The 17,137-nt window shown below is 32.0% G+C and overlaps 1 protein-coding gene across 1 annotated transcript in view; it reads right to left on the reverse strand.

The window, feature by feature from the left end:
* LOC114337570 (uncharacterized) overlaps positions 1-17,137 on the reverse strand; it is a 255,111-nt gene that overhangs the window by 106,890 nt on the left and 131,084 nt on the right. Inside the window, exon 6 of the mRNA XM_050647708.1 lies at positions 4,088-4,345. Coding sequence (XP_050503665.1) covers positions 4,088-4,345 — 258 coding nt within the window. The remainder of the gene's footprint in view (positions 1-4,087; positions 4,346-17,137) is intronic.

Below are 17,137 nucleotides of genomic sequence, written 5' to 3' on the forward strand. Positions count from 1 at the left end.
ATTGAAAAATATTAAAAATATTCCTAAAAGATATTTAATTGAAAACTTATTGGACCATTTTCTTGGTAACACCTCCATTTAGGAATATTTTTAATATTTTTCAATATTTTTAATATTTCTATTAGGTTGAAAACTTTGACTTTTAGTTGCCAGATTTCGCTGTACACCTACTCCATAAACGTCAGTTGCAATGCGGGGATAAGCTCTCGGAGTTTCTTCACTTGGGGCAGAGAACAGCAGGCGTACGCCTCTCTGATGATGACTCCAATTAGAGTCGAAAATCGTCGATTTAGAGTGTTGGTTTGCGCTTTCTCTACTAAGTGAAAAATAAGACAGTTTTGCCTTCGCATTGCAACTGAATAAAAATGGTATACATTTTTATTTTATTTTAATGTCTATTTTATTATTTTATTTTTTGTATTTTGGAACAAAATTTTTCACTAAAATATACAATATTAATTAACCTAAACGAAATTCTCAATTACCGTGTATTTATTTGTTTAATTATGTATTTATTATACATATTACAAACACCATAGTGGTAATTACAAGTAATGGTAAACTATATACTGCACTAACCATAAATTAATTTTATATAATCTGCATATTGTACACATATTATTATAATTATAGAGGAATTAATCATAGTATTTGTAGTTCATTTAAATAAATGTTAAATACATAGTATTATTTAAATTAACTGCAAATAATATCGACAACAATAAACAGGAAGAAGCCAATATAATAAGACCAGCAACTAGCAGAACAATACGTGGAAATAAGAAAGAAGAGAAAGAAGGAAGAATACGTGGAAATAAGAAATAAGTGACATGAAATTCCAAAGAAAAATAAAATTAATGGACACTGATGATCAAAAAGCAACAACATCAGAAACATTGGCAGGACAGACAATATTAACAAGGGGATGCAATTTCGAAAGAAAAAATGGAATAAAAATTGACAAACAGCTGAGTTAGAAAGAAAAATTGGTTCCCAAGCTCCCGGATTTAATATTGTTTCAGTAATTGAGTCGCGTCTAAACAATCATCTTTCCGAGTTGAACAAGGCATAATTATTAGGATTAGTACAATTTTAAAACCACCCACACTCAATGGTCAAACAGCATGTGAAATGTTTTCAATTCGAAGCTGCAGCTGTGGCAAAAGCCAGGACTGAGAAAAAATAGCAGCTTATTAATTTAGTAATGTAGCTTCCAGAATAGGTAGCAACTGTCTTGCAATTTCTTTCCCATACCTATTTCGTTCAAGCTTTAGAAACAAGATATGGCAAGCAGCATCTAAAACAGGTTGTTCAAAGTTAGTTGAATGTTATGCAAAATATAACGAAAGCCTTTAAGAATTTTAAGGTGATATAACAGCTTGTCGAATTTGGCGTATCCTCAGGTACCTAAAGATTTTCTGCAACACATTGGTATACAATAATACACAAGGTGTCGAAATGCAACAAGATCTCCGATTTTAACGTCAAAAAATCTTAAATGGAGCACAAATCCCAAAGAATGACGTTAGAAGGTCACCTAGATCCAAAATCCAGAAGCTCGTCACATAGTCCTACTAATAGATATAGGCCTCTAAGAAACCGATCGAAGTTGCTCATTTAAAGAAAAAACTAGTGATTACTAGAGCGGTCCGATGAGTACTTAGCCTTCCAAAGGAAAACGAAAGTTTTGAATAACTGAATGTAGTCTCCTTCTAGCTCGATATGCTTGACCCAGTGATGCTCCAATTTCTTTAATCCGTTTGAAATATATGTTTTCTCGAGGTCTACAAAGTACGCTTCCTTGGCGGCTGTTAACTTCTCATTCGACTTAAATTTCTGCCCGACTAGAGACTTTCTCAAGTTCAAAAACAAATAGAAGTCGTATAGGGCTAAATCTGGAGAATGCGGTGGATGGGATAGCAGTTCTCAGCCCAATTCGACCAGTTTGGCTATAGCGACGGCGGAGGTGTAAGCTGGAATGTTGTCATAAAAGAAGAGAATTTTTTCCATCCGAATTGGAGCTGTTTTTCTGAAATTTGGCGTCAAATAATGCGGCATAAAAAGCCCTGTGACTGTTTTTCCGCTTTCCAGAAAGCTGATAAATAGATCACACCTTGTTAATCCAGAAAACGGTGGGCATCACCTTTTCGGCCGATACGAAAGTGTTCGCCTTCTACGTAGCACGTCCACTATATCGACTCTGGCTTAATATGTTCGTTTAACAAAAATACTTGGTGTTACCTGTTATGTAACAGATTGTATTTTAAAACAAAAAAAAAAACAAATTGTTTCACTATTCGATTATGTTTTACGGTACTGTAACGGGATTTAATTTAGTATTCAGAAACTTGTAAAATCCTTTTAACGCTTAAACGCCCAATGGTGGGTAAAAAATGTCCACCTAATGCGTATTCGCTTGTAACATATTTATTACGTGTTTCAATTTTTTTTTTCAAGATTATTTATTGTTAAAAAACAGCCCATTATCGAATGTTAATTTGGTTCTACCAATATTTTTGAAAATAAAAGCAGCATCTTGAGTTAAATATGGATCGGCATAAAAAGTACACCCTTGGCAAAACTTGTTACTAAAGGTTTCTATATAATTTCTCGTTGGTAGGAAGATAATCCATATAACTATCGATGTATAATTACATAATCTACATAATTATCCGCCAATGAGGAGGCTGAAAGATAGAATATGGAGAAAATCGACAAATCTGAATTACTGGCTTTTACTGGTATGTTAATTTTGATGTACATTGTAATTTTGTTGTAAGGTTTGTAAATTGTTTATATTAATATTTTAGAAGATGCTGTGTTTATTAAGCATAAGATTCTTAAGTTTAATCCATTTTCAACAACTCTCAATAAATATATTAGCTATTTTCGAGGTGGACATTTTTTACCCACCTTTGGACGTACATGGAACCTAAAAAAGGTTGGGCGTTTAAGGGTTAATAAAAATGGATTAATTATTGTTTAATACGATTGTTTAGGTTATGTAATATATCGATGTATTACAATGTAAGTAGAACGCACGCATTCGGCGACTTTGCCCCAGAGAATTCCGCTGATTAAGCATAAAACATATTATGATATTGTATTTACACGGAATGGGACGTTTCATCGCCGCCGGTTCATCGCCGCCGTTTCGATGCCGCCGGTTCATCGCCAGTCCATTTCATCGCCATCCGTTTCATCGCCGTCCGTTTCATCGCCAGTTAGTCAGTTGCGTTTGTATTATGGGAGATTACACGACACGACGTTAAATTCAGTTCAAAACTTTTGACAATTCAAAAGATAAAAAATATTATTATTTACTGTTCTACTTCCCCTAAATTTTTGTACAGAAATTTTGGGTTCTTTTCGAATTTAAGAAACAGTTTCTCGTGGTTGGAAATGTTGACCGTGAAATTTAAAAGATTACCATTATAATATATTTTATATTATAAAATATTAAAAGTCTATTAAAAGATTGTATTGTAACGAAAATGGTCATTTCCTAGAATTCTTAATTAATACTAAAAATAAATTTAACTGTCGAAAATGCGGAAATACCTATATCCGATAACGATTAACTGACTGGAGATGAATCGGCCGGCGATGAATGATCCGACGATGAATCGGCCGGCGATGAACTGGCGGTATCGAAACGGCGGCATCGAATCGGCGGCGATGAAACGTCCTAGACCCGTATTTACAAACTGAACTGAAGTAAAAACATAGAAACAAAACACGCATCTATAAAAAGGGTATATACCTACCAAATAACGCGACAATATATTATTAATTTTAATTGAGTCAGTCAGATATCGTCACCAGCTGAATACGCGTTATTGTATTCAATGAACTAATAAAGCATAGATGGGTAACTAAGTGTATTTCTGTTAATCGACCCTAAAAGAAGGGGAAACCACCCCAACAACCATCATAATACGTCTACAGCAACTGTAAATATATTTTAACTCGTTATTTTGATTTATATTTCCAGTACGTCCGGTCGTAAAACATTGTATCTAACATATTTGATGTTCGCTTAGAGATTGGCTATCTATAATGTAACACAATTTTACAACGTACTCACTTCAAGGCCGTAGAATCAGCCAACTTCAATTCCAAAGTGAGGCTGTCCCCGGAGGTGAGAAAGCTCTCGGCCAGCGTGCACGGTCTGGGGAATCTGGTCGCGTTCCCCAAGAGAGAGTGGTCGCAGCTTCTCGGCACGTGCTCTCTGCAGTAGCGGGCCAGCAAGGTGACGTTCTTCTTGCTGCTGCCGCCTCCGGTGGACGATGATTGGGAACCGCTGGTGTTCTGTCGGCCCTTCGACCTTTCTTTACCGCTGCTGCTGCAAAAGGGGAAAATTGGTATGAATTTAAAAGTGCAAAAATGTATACAATACTTGTAATGTTTATTTATCAGAAACATCAATGAGCACAATGACATTAATTCAAAAATAAGTTGCATACTTTTTTGGACACCCTTTAGAGTATTTTTCTTAAATTATCTGAAATTAATGATTGTTTCATATTTTTTAATTTATTTTTAAAAATTCAGATGTTCAGAATTCAGATAAAAGCTTAAAAATATTTGTGGACAAGTGAAAATTGTTCTCATTAATAAAAATGTTTTTTGAATCTCTGAAATCACACGATATCAGGTACGCTTGATATATTCGACACTGAAAAAACTTCAGGGTCTTATTCCGAAGGTTTAGAGTTAGATAGTTGTACATAATACTAATGGATAAAAAGGGAAACATAAAAAGGGAGTCGATAAGAGCGAAAACAAAAGTTAGGGATGTTAGACAAGAAGTTGCAAAATTGAAATTAAGATTGGCCGGACACAACCCAAGTAGCAATTTGTCGACGCGACAACGTTGTCTACCGCGTGGCAACGTTTTGTTACAACGTTGTTATTGCCTAGAAGACGGCCCTATTCTGCACTAATTTGGTGGACGATTTTTGAGTTGTCTTGACGTTGCCTAGGCAACTTATGTTTAAGCAACACCGTTTCGCAAGCGTTGCATAAGACAACTGAAGCGACTATAAAAAGCGCCTGCGTGCAATGGTAGCTCAAAGAGTCGGACTGGTTATGTTTTATACCTATATTTTTAACACCTTTATGGTGAATGTAAACTAACTAAAAAACCAAAAAGTAAACTATTTTGACATCATATTATAAGGTATTTAACTTTATATAAATACATAAAGGACTTAAACAAAATTACCTGATGTGAAATTTATAAACGCATCTCAGATTATCGTCAAATATGGATATTCCACCTTTAAAAAACACACACGCGCTCCTTTTTTATGATCTATTTGAAAAAAAAATATGCTAATTTAAAAAATCAAATTTTAATATAAAAGCCAAAATTTATGTTAAAGATGTTCTGAATAAATTTAATGTATTGATGGTGCTTTTAAAGGTATCAGAAAATGCCTGCATTTTTCATATTTTGTGTTTTTATTTTCTTTACATCCTGAAAAATCTCAAGCTAAAACCAAAATGGCGCATTAAACAATATTACCAATATTACTTAAAAATATTGGTAATAAATAAGGACTAAGCACCAAGGCTCGGTGCTTAGTCCTTATTTATTCTCATTAGTTTTGGACCAGATAACAGCGAAACTACAGGTTAGTATTCCATGGTACCTAATGTATGCTGATGATGTAGTGTTAATAGGAAATAGTGAAAGAGACTTAGAACAAAAACTGGAACAGTGGAGACAAGCTCTGGAGGAGGAAAAATTCACCGTGATTAAATTCTGCATATAGACGTGTTTTTCCCGATCTGCTCTGACAAAAATTTTCTTCGGAAAATGCGGGTTTTCCCAACAAAATCTTTAATTTTCAAATAAAGTTTTAGATAAGTAATTATCTACCAATAATTAAATAATTTTGTGACTTAAAAGCCTTCTTGGGTTAGATTATAGTTCCAGAAGCTGGTGAAAATTAAACGAATATTTTAGCCACAATCCAATTGTTAATTAATAATTTATAGTCTCAATAATAACCAAAATAATTATGATACACTGATTAAGCTTTGAAATCTTATAAAGATGAGATACCTATTTAACATTTTGCCGACAAAATATAAATTTTTTATTTTTTTGCATAATCTTTAAATGTTTAAAAAAATAGTTATAAACAAATTAACGTTTCTCAGAAAGTTTTTATTATATTATAATTTTAAAAAATAACTAAAATGCGCATTTCAAATATCTTGAAAATGAATGCTTTAAAACTTTTTTGCAACCATTTGCAAAAAAGTTATGATATAGCAAAATAAACATACGATTACTACGGTGTTTATAATTTTTTTTTAATTCTTTCAAAGCGTAGAAGTGAGTTTAAAGTACAAGCTAATTATTTACAAAAAAATATTAATTAGAAGTTTAATGGTTATATTTTAATTAAAGATTATAAATATATTTTTTTGTAATTTACACGCGCGAAAGTAGAATAATACAGTACTGTAGCTAAAATTTTCACTCGGAGCGACGACCGGCGGCCGCGCGACTTACACTTTTAATAAATAATGTATGCTGCGTGTCAGTCGCTTCGAGTGAACATTTTAGCTCCGACTCTGTATCAGGCCTACTTTTGCGCTAAAAATTACAAAAAAAGTATTTTTAATCTTTGATTAAAATATAACCATTGCACTAATTTTTGACATTCTTTGTGAGTAATTAGATTGTACCATAGACTCACTTTTAAGCTTTGAAACAATTAAAACAAATTATAAACAACGGAGAAATCGTATATTTACTTTGCTGTTTCAGAACTTTTTTGCAAATGGTTGGAAATTTTTTTTAAAGCATTCATTTTCAAGACCTATGAAATACGCATTTTAAGTATTTTTAAAATTAGAATATAATAAACAATTTCTGAGAAATGTTAATTTGTTTATAACAATTTTTTTTAAACATTAAAGATTATGCAAAAAAATGAAAAATTTATATTTTGTCGACAAAATATTAAATATGCATCACACTTTTATAATCTTTCTAAGTTTGATCAATGTCTCATGATTATTTTGGTTGTTATTGCGACTGTAAATTGTTAATTAACAATTGAATTGTTGCTAAAGTATTCGTTTCATATTCACCGGCTTCTGAATTTATAATCTATACCAAGCAAGCTTTTATTTCACCAAGCTAAATAATTATTGATAAATAATTACTGGCTCAAAAAAATTATTTGAAAATTCGAGATTTTGTTGGGAAAACCCACATTTTCCGAGGAAAATTTTCATCGGAGCAAATCGGGAAAAATATGCCTCTATGTAGAATTAAATTGGGGTGAATTTTTATTTGAGTGTTTTTGGTGTAAAGTTAAAATCTTCGGAGTTATAGAGCAATAATTGAAAAAAATACGATTTGTCGGCGCCATTTTGTTTATAAAAAAAGTAGCACACCATCTGCGGACTTTGCATACCTATATGAATAATATATAGGATCTTATAATTCGATTCCAGCAATAAAATTGCTGGTAAATAACCTTTCTTTGTACTTTACTAATTAGACCAGCGTATTATAACTATTTTTTTTTTCAAAATTTAAAGATTATGCAAAAAAAAAGAAAAATTTATATTTTGTCGATAAAATATTAAATAAGCATCTCATCTTTATTATCTTTATAAGTTTGATCAATGTATCATGATTATTTTGGTTATTATTGCGATCATAAATTGTTAATTAACAATTGAATTGTTCCTAAAATATTCGTTTAATTTTCACCAGCTTCTGGAATTACAATCTATACCAAGAAAGCTTTGATGTCACTAAGTTATTTAATTATTAATTAATAATTACTTACCTAAAACTTTATTTGAAAATTAGAGATTTTGTTGGGAAAACCCGCATTTTCCGAGGAAAATTTTCGTCGGAGCAAATTGTGAAAACATATCTCTATGGAGAATTTAATTGCGGTGAATTTTTATTTGAGTGTTTTTGTTGTAAAGTTAAAATCTTCGGAGTTATAGAGCAATAATTGAAAAAAATACGATTTGTCGGCGCCATTTTGTTTATAAAAAAAGTAGCACACTATCTGCGGACTTTGCATACCTATATTATTAATATATAGGATCTTATAATTCGATTCCAGCAATTAAATTGCTGGTAAATAACTTTTCCATGAATTTTGCTAATTAGCCCAGAGTATTCTACAGGTACTGCTTTACAGTGCCGTAAATTATCGCTTGTTTTGCCGTAGCCTAAGACAAAAAGAAGACCAACTGAATAAAATTTTTATAATTTGCAGAGGACCCAAATGAGATGGGCAGATAATATCAAGAGACACGTGGGCTGTATGTGGAGGACTGTAGCGAGAGACAGAAAATAATGAAAAAGGATTAGGGAGGCCTATGTCCAAAGATGAACCGAAGAAGGCTTATTATACAGAGAGATAGTTAAAGGAATAATGGTGTCTTTAATGGTGGTAAATAGTTGTGCGAATCTTCTTCAAAACTCGTCGCATCTATATTACAAATAAATTCTTCGCAAACCATTTTTTTATTGTCATAAAGGATACAGTATGCCAAGCCACTGTAACCCATATCATGGCTTTGGTTATGGTATTGTCCTTTTCATGAGCATTTTTCAGTGCGTAAAAAATGATAGGAAAAAGGGTAAGTCCGTGATAATACACATTTATGACATTTATTCTAACATGACATTTTAGTTAAATCTGACAGTTGTCACATTTTATTTTCAATTTGGAATAAAAACAAATCAAATGTGTTTCTTGCATTTATAAAATGGTATTTTCTTTGATTTGTATAGTCTTATAAATTATACAGATTATATTTGTAATATTATTATCTAATTAAAAAAAAAATATTATGGCGCCATCTATCGACAACTAGAATAACTAGAATAAATGTTGTAAATGTCTGTAATCACGGACGTGCCTTCTTTTCTGTCACATACAATTTAATGCGTTAGAAAGAAATCGAAAAACTGTGACGCACTGAAAGGTGATCATGAGAAAAAGAATAGTATTTTTTTTTCTATTTCTTGAAGAGGTCTTCCACTATTTTAATAAAATGTCTCCTATAGATCATTATAAAGTTTTGGATAATACCATAATATCCTTGAATGTCATAAACATTTGTATGATTTGGGCAAAAAAAATATTCCGAATAAATATACATACAAATATAAAATATCTTTATCATTGAAATAGTTTCAATTTGTTTGAAAAATATTCTCCTGATACATCAAGGAAATAAATATTATGTAGATGTACTTTTTCACAACTTTTTTTGGAGTTTCGGTCATAACAGCAGACGTGCAGATACTTGATGAGATCTGAATATTTAATAGGATTATACCCTGAAGAATAACTTTTTCTACCTTTTTCAACATTCCTAGAAGATGCGACATTGAGTTTGGATGTAGTATGAGATGAGCAGACCATAACAAAGAAAATATACTCAAAATATTCCGGAAAAATATATGTCAATTATAAGAATAAAGCTTTATCCGTGAAATAGTTTCAATTTGTTTGAAAAATATTCTCCTCGGAAGATACATCAAGGGAATACATCAGCACGAATATTAAAATAAATATGTAGATGTACTTTTTCACAACTTTTTTTGAAGTTTCGGTCATAACAGGAGACGCGCGGATAGCTATGAGATCTGAATATCTAATAGGATTATACCCCGAAGAATAACTTTTTCTACCCTTTTCAACATTCCTAAAAGATGCGACATTTAGTATCAGCAGAAAGCGAAGTAATTCAGCCGTAACGGCAGTTGAAATATGGGTTCGTCGAATTTCAATTTTGAAATGTTTTTTACGATCCGAATTTTTATACATGCAAATGGAATACTTCTATATTATGTAAAGTAAAACTATAAAATACAGTAGGCTTTGGAGTGTATAGTATTTTCTTGGAAAAAATTAAAATAAAATCGATTTGGTCCAAACGTTAAAGAAGAAAAAAAAAAAAGAAATGAGTCGTCGCTAGGTAACTAAACGAATATAATGTACAGAGTGAGTCTGTAATTTGGAATAAATTCGATAGTTCAAATACTAATTGTTTTTTTGAAAAATGCTCAGACCTGTCGATTTGTATTTTAAATCGAAATTTTTATATACAATAATAATGTATACAGGGTGTCCCAATTTGGAGATATGACGTCATCGTTGATTTTCTTAAATGGCAACACTGTCATTTTGATAGCTATTTTGATAGGATGTGTAAAGTTATACATAGCTGCAAAATATCAAATTATTATTCCGTACCATTTTCAAATTAAAAAAAATAACAAAGTTATGAGAAATACGTAATCAAATAATTAAATTTAATTATTTAAAACTAAGAAACTAAGTTATCAATCGAAGTAGCGCAGAAAACGACAACAAAAATCGCCTCCGTACCACCAGATTGACAACAGGTGGAATAATTTCTTTGGTTATACCTCCTGAGATTTTCAAAATTTTTAAATCATACAGGGTGCCGAGGAAATTAAGACGAGAGAATTTTAAATAATTCATAACTCATCTACTCAGCGCGCTAAAGCTCCAACAAGAAAGATTCCTTAATACTCAAACAAAAGAGTAAATGAATTAAAAATGTATAAACATTCTCAATTTCTTTGCAAAACGAAAATGCAGCAGCTGCATAATACTCTGGTTAAAGTGGAGAGTGCAGGAAGAGTCTATACCGGTTTCGGAGATCTTTTTCCCCTCATCAGTAAACCCATATCCTCTTCTCTCCGCTTTAACCATTTACCATAGCTTGGGCCTTCCCGAGTTGCAAAGAAAGAAATGTCACGGATGAACAGAAAACGACAATAAATATCGCCTCCGTACCACCAGATTGACAACAGGTGGAATAATTTCTTTGGTTACACCTCCTGAGATTTTCAAAATTTATAAACCACACTGAGTAGATAGACCAGTGCAGATAGCTCTAAAAGGGACCAAAAAAATAAAAAATTATTAGCAGGATGAGACCAATTCCAAATGAAAGTACACATATTAGATAACATGTGGAACATTTTTCACCAAATCTGGATGAGGGGAACATGGGTTGGGGGAGCGTTTTTAGGGGTGAAAACGGTTAATTACGATTTGCGGCAAAACGGCACATCCTATCGAAAAAAGTTAAATCGCAAAGTTGTAGGCAATAAGAATATCTACAACTTTTGTAAATAAACATTTTTCACATAACCTCAAAGTATCCGAGAAAATTGGAAAATTCGATGTTTTTGATTTTATTTTTTTTTCTCACTGAAAAAAAAATTTTTTTTTACCAAATATTGTGGAAACTTACCTCTTTCTGTCCCAAACACGCTGTAATTTTTCTGTATAAAAATATTTTTTAAAACTCTTGTTTTTTATGTTTAAGGGAAATTTCAATTGAAAAATCTCCCGAAATTTTTTTAGCTTTTTTAAAGAAGTTGGCATTTTTTTTGTTTACTGAAACCTCTATTTTCTGATGGTGTAAAAAATATATACGTTACTGTGGAAAATTTCGTCACAAAAGGCAGAAATCCGAAATTTATTTTCAACCTCTCACCATTTTCAGATTCTCAGCCGTAATATAAGTGGCATAGCGAGCAGGAACCAACGAACCTCTGTTAAAAATTTACTACACTAATACCGTTGTCTGTGATTTTTAATTTTGTGAATAAATTATAGTTAAAAAAAATAAAAAAACACGCTTTTAAAGAACTAACCAAATAAAAATAAAATATTACTAGCTTTAATTTTAAAAGTTATTTTTAAATTTTTAGTGCTTTAAAAGCGTGTTTTTTTTATTTTTTTTAAACTATATTTTTTTTTTAAAGTCGACCTACTTACCTATAAGCTACATTTTTTTTAAACTCTTTTCTCATGAACCAAATTAAAAGTCGCAACAACTTTTTTAACGAAAAAGTTTATTTAATACAAAAGAAAGTAATTATTATAAATTTAATGGCTAATTTTTCATCAATTAATTAAGTTTTTGCTTCTTGGATGGCATTTCTTCATCACATTCGATAATGCTTACAGATTCTGCAGTTTCCTCTATGCAGCTTTCCGCAGCTATGCAACTTACATTACGTCTGAGAATCTGAAAATGGTGAGGGGTTGAAAATAAATTTCCGATTTTTGCCTTTTGTGACAAAATTTTCCACGGTAACGTATATATTCTTTTACACCATCAGAAAATAGAGGTTTCATTAAACAAAAAAAATGCCAACTTCTTTAAAAAAGCTAAAAAAATTTCGGGAGATTTTTCAATTGAAAAAATGCTTACATTTTCTCTTAAACATAAAAAACAAGAGTTTTAAAAAATATTTTTATACAAAAAAATTACAGCGTGTTTGGAACATAAAGAGGTAAGTTTCCACCATATTTGGTAAAAAAAAAAAAATTTTTTTCAGTGAGAAAAAAAAAATAAAATCAAAAACATCGAATTTTCCAATTTTCTCGGATATTTTGAGGTTATGTGAAAAATGTTTATTTACAAAAGTTATAGATCTTCTTATAACCTACAACTTTGCGATTTAACTTTTTTCGATAGGATGTGCCGTTTTGCCGCAAATCGTAATTAACCGTTTTCACCCCTAAAAGCGCTCCCCCAACCCATGTTCCCCTCATCCAGATTTGGTGAAAAATGTTCCACATGTTATCTAATATGTGTACTTTCATTTGGAATTGGTCTCATCCTGCTATTAATTTTTTATTGTTTTTTTGCTATTTGCACTGGTCTAAGATGAGTTTTGAATTATTTAAAATTCTCTCATTTTAAGTTCCTCGGTACCCTGTATGATTTATAAATTTTGAAAATCTCAGGAGGTGTAACCAAAGAAAGTATTCCACTGTTGTCAATCTGGTGGTACGGAGGCGATATTTATTGTCGTTTTCTGCGCTACTTCGATTGCTAACTTAGTTTGTTTTTCGGTAGATGGCCCTAGTTCATCCGTGACATTTCTTTCTTTGCAATTCGGGAAGGCCCAAGCTATGGTAAATGGTTAAAGCGGGGAGAAGAGGATATGGGTTTACTGATGAGGGGAAAGAGATCTCCGAAACCGGTATAGACTCTTCCTGCACTTTCCGCTTTAACCAGAGTATTATGCAGCTCCTGAATTTTCGTTTTGCAAAGAAATTGAGAATGTTTATACATTTTTAATTCGTTTACTCTTTTGTTTGAGTATTAAGGAATCTTTCTTGTTGGAGCTTTTCCACGCTGAGTAGATGAGTTGCGAATTATTTAAAATTCTCTCATCTTAATTTCCTCGGCACCCTGTATGCTTTATAAATTTTGAAAATCTCAGGAGGTGTAACCAAAGAAAGTATTCCACCTGTTGTCAATCTGGTGGTACGGAGGCGATATTTATTGTCGTTTTCTGCGCTACTTCGATTGATAACTTAGTTTGTTTTTCGGTAGATGCCCCTAGTTTATCCGTGACATTTCTTTCTTTGCAATTCGGGAAGGCCCAAGCTATGGTAAATGGTTAAAGCGGAGAGACGAGGATATGGGTTTACTGATGAGGGGAAAAAGATCTCCGAAATAGGTATAGACTCTTCCTGCATTCTCCGCTTTAACCAGAGTATTATGCAGCTGCTGCATTTTCGTTTTGCAAAGAAATTGAGAATGTTTTTACATTTTTAATTATTTCAAATGCAAATGCAAATGCTCATAATGTTGCCCATTGACTATTATGTCATTAACATGAAACACAAGCATTTGCTTAATTGAAATAATTCAATTAAATTATTTGGTTACTTGTTTTTCCTTTGTTATTTTTTATTATCTTGTAAATGACAGGGAATAAAAACTTGATTTTTATCCCAGATTCCCAGAATTCCCAGAGTCAGTCTGGGAATTGCCTTCAAAATTTTTGATTTTTTATATAATAAATTTTTTCAGGTACGTTTTTAATTTAAACACGTCCTACTTCAATGGATAGTACAAATTATACATTTTGAAAGCTTAAATGGAGTACAAACTAGAAAGATAATATCAAGCGAGGCTCACTCTAGCCAAAACTTATAAGTGTTTTCGTAAAGTCAACACGACAAAAAAACCTACAAGCATCCGAGGAAATAGAGGCATTTATTCTGAAACTTTCAACTTTTTACTTATTGCTGTTTGCTCTTACTTTAATAAAATAGTTCTATTTTTGTTTGAAAAAGCTTTATTGCTTTTGGAGCGTTTCGATTGTTTGCAAGTGTACTGGAATGGGATACAGTTTTCCGATAACACATTTTTCATTAATTAAAGTTCGTATCAACGGTTTAAAAATAGGACAACGTAAGCAGTTACAGGAATATCCCGGTTTAAGGAATAAAAATTTTATGTCCTCAAAGGTTTCCATCTACTCCTTAATATATTTATCTGTTTCTAGGAATACGTTTCAAAAAAGTAATACCGCTTACTAGAATATTTTTCAAGTGAATGAATAATTTTTATATACAATCTCCTAAAAATTTAAAAGATATCTGGTTTATTAGGGTCTGTTAGGTAATAAATTCTTTATTATTTTGTTATGAGCACCAATCTGACCCTTCACCGAAACATTAACAGGTCGTAAAGTACTTTTTCATTTATCTAAAGTTTCTATTGCCCACTCTCTTCGTTGTCTGTTAATAAATTTTTAGAATCAGTTAAATTAGAATTCACCCAGAGACCTACGTGTTTGCAAGTGAATCATGGCATCGTTAAATGTTGCTTCAAAAGAAAAAAGTTATTATAATTGAATACTCGAAACAAACCACGTGCAGTCAAATAAAAAAAAACAAAAAATTATTTCAAAATAAATGCGAAATTACGAATTTTTCAATTGTTTATAATTATTAAAATAAACAATAACAATATTTAGAACACATTTAGTGAGTTTTTATGTGATGAGCGCGCTAATAACCGGCAAAATAGCATAAAAGATGCAAAACGTATTAAGTTTTGAGATAAAAAGAAATCTAGTCGAGCTGGGAAATTTAGCGATATTAACCTATTAATTTGCATCATATTGAATTTTTCCTACCTTTAGACGTATCGAACGAGTTTGGCAAATACCACTGTCACATTGACACTTTTAGTTCACATACTAATCTGATACGTGTAAAGCTGGGAAACGATCAATATAATGTAAATAAAAAGGTTACTATCGCTAAATTTCCCAGCTCGACTAGTTTCATTTCATTTTATCTCATAACTTAATGCGTTCTCTATCTTTTGTGCTATTTTGCCGGTTATTAGCGCGCTCATCACTAGTTACATGTGCAAAAGATGGACCCGATCGGTAGAGCAGTATTTAAACAATTATATTTGTTTATCCCACTTAAAAGAGGTCATTTGCAAATGGTTGTACAAGTACTTTGTCCATAATTAAAAGGTTTCATTTGTCGCATTCACGAGACGAAAATGTGACGGAGCGGTTCGGCAACTGTTGGGAATTCGTTCTCTGAATCTGGAAATACTTTCGGAAAGTGTTACTAAACGGTCGCCATGACAGTGAGTTCATTTTAATAATTTTGCTACCTCCGTCCAACGTATGCTACTTTTGTGAATTTGTCAATAAGCTTGTTGAAACATGGCGTCAAATACTAATTATCAATTAGGGATGGCGGTTTTTGACAAAACACCGGTTTTCGGCTATAACGGTTTTATTTGGTTACGGTTTAACCTGGCGGAAAAACCGGTTTTCGGTATTTTTAATCCAATAGGTTACAAAGTTACATTTACAATACACTTTAGTTTGCGATACTCCATTGGAGTCGATATCAATATGATCAAAATTTGTACTATCGAAAGAAAATGTATTACTTTTAACACGTTTGTATATTTGTAGAATAGGTACATTTTAACTCATTTAATACTTACTGTATGAGTGTATCGTTTTGAAAATGTAGCGAAATTCTTGGAGATTCGTATTCGTAATCAGTAATTCGATATTCATAGTCAGAGCATTATTTTTGGTAATCAGAAAAAGTCATTCACCCACTTTCAATGTCAAGAGTTAAGTGTGAAAAATAGATGATGTTTGCGTCTAATTCAACCAGATCACTTCTTATGTAAATATTATGTTTACAAATACCTTTTCAAGGAACTATTATAATAAAACTTAATAATTGTTTCTGGCTGATGTGAGATTGCACTTTCAGTTTGCTTCTGTATTTTATAAAATAAAATAAAATTTGAATTATGGTTTTGTTTGGAATAATTACTTGAGAATAATAATTATGATTGGGATCCGAAATAATACCTAAGCTAATTCTAATCACCGTAAAAACCTAATAACCGGTTTTTACAAAAAAAAACGGTTACAACCGGGACAAAAAACCGGTAAAACCGGTTATTGCGAAGTAAAAAACCGGTTTTAGGTTTAAACCGGTAGGTTTTTTCCATCCCTATTATCAATTGGAAAATAGCGCAGACGGTAAACAATCCATGGTCTTTGACTATGATTATGAAGTAAAAAGCAATTTATTGTTCAGAGGCAAGTATACAACCTCACATATAAAGGAAAGTGATAGACTGTCACGAATTTACGGAGCGGAGGGTTCACAAGACGAAACACAACTGTTATCGCTCCATCAGAAACTGCTCCCTCACTATTTCATCTCCAGAATGCGATCATTCTCGTCGTAAGGCGTCAAATGAAAATTTAAACTTAAAAATTAAAAAGGAATATATTTTTTTAGAAACATAACTTGTTTACTTACAAATATTTGATGCAGAATCAATTACCATTTTTTGGCTTGTAAATAATTAACTGCGCCGTTTTAACCATTACAAAAACAAAAACAAAATACACTACCTATCTGAAAGGTGATCAAAAAAACTTAAAAAAAAATGAACACTAGATCCACACAGCAAGCAATTAATATAGAAACATTTACCACAGCTTAAAATGCTCGTTTTGAGTTGTTCTACACTCATCCAAGGAATAATGCACAAGTTCAACGAAGCACCAACAAATGATAACGGAGATTCACTAATAGAGATATATGCACACAACGAGTTGCGTATCAACAATACATACTTTGACCACAAAGAACAACAAAAATATACATTCAATAACACAAGGGGCCACAGATCGATGATTGACTATGTGATAACCAACAGAAAAGTTCACCCACGGGAAGTACTTGACGTACGCACAATGACGTCTGCGAATGTGGGAACG

This window comes from Diabrotica virgifera, chromosome 3, assembly GCF_917563875.1.
Source record: "Diabrotica virgifera virgifera chromosome 3, PGI_DIABVI_V3a".
Classification (NCBI taxonomy): domain Eukaryota; kingdom Metazoa; phylum Arthropoda; class Insecta; order Coleoptera; family Chrysomelidae; genus Diabrotica; species Diabrotica virgifera.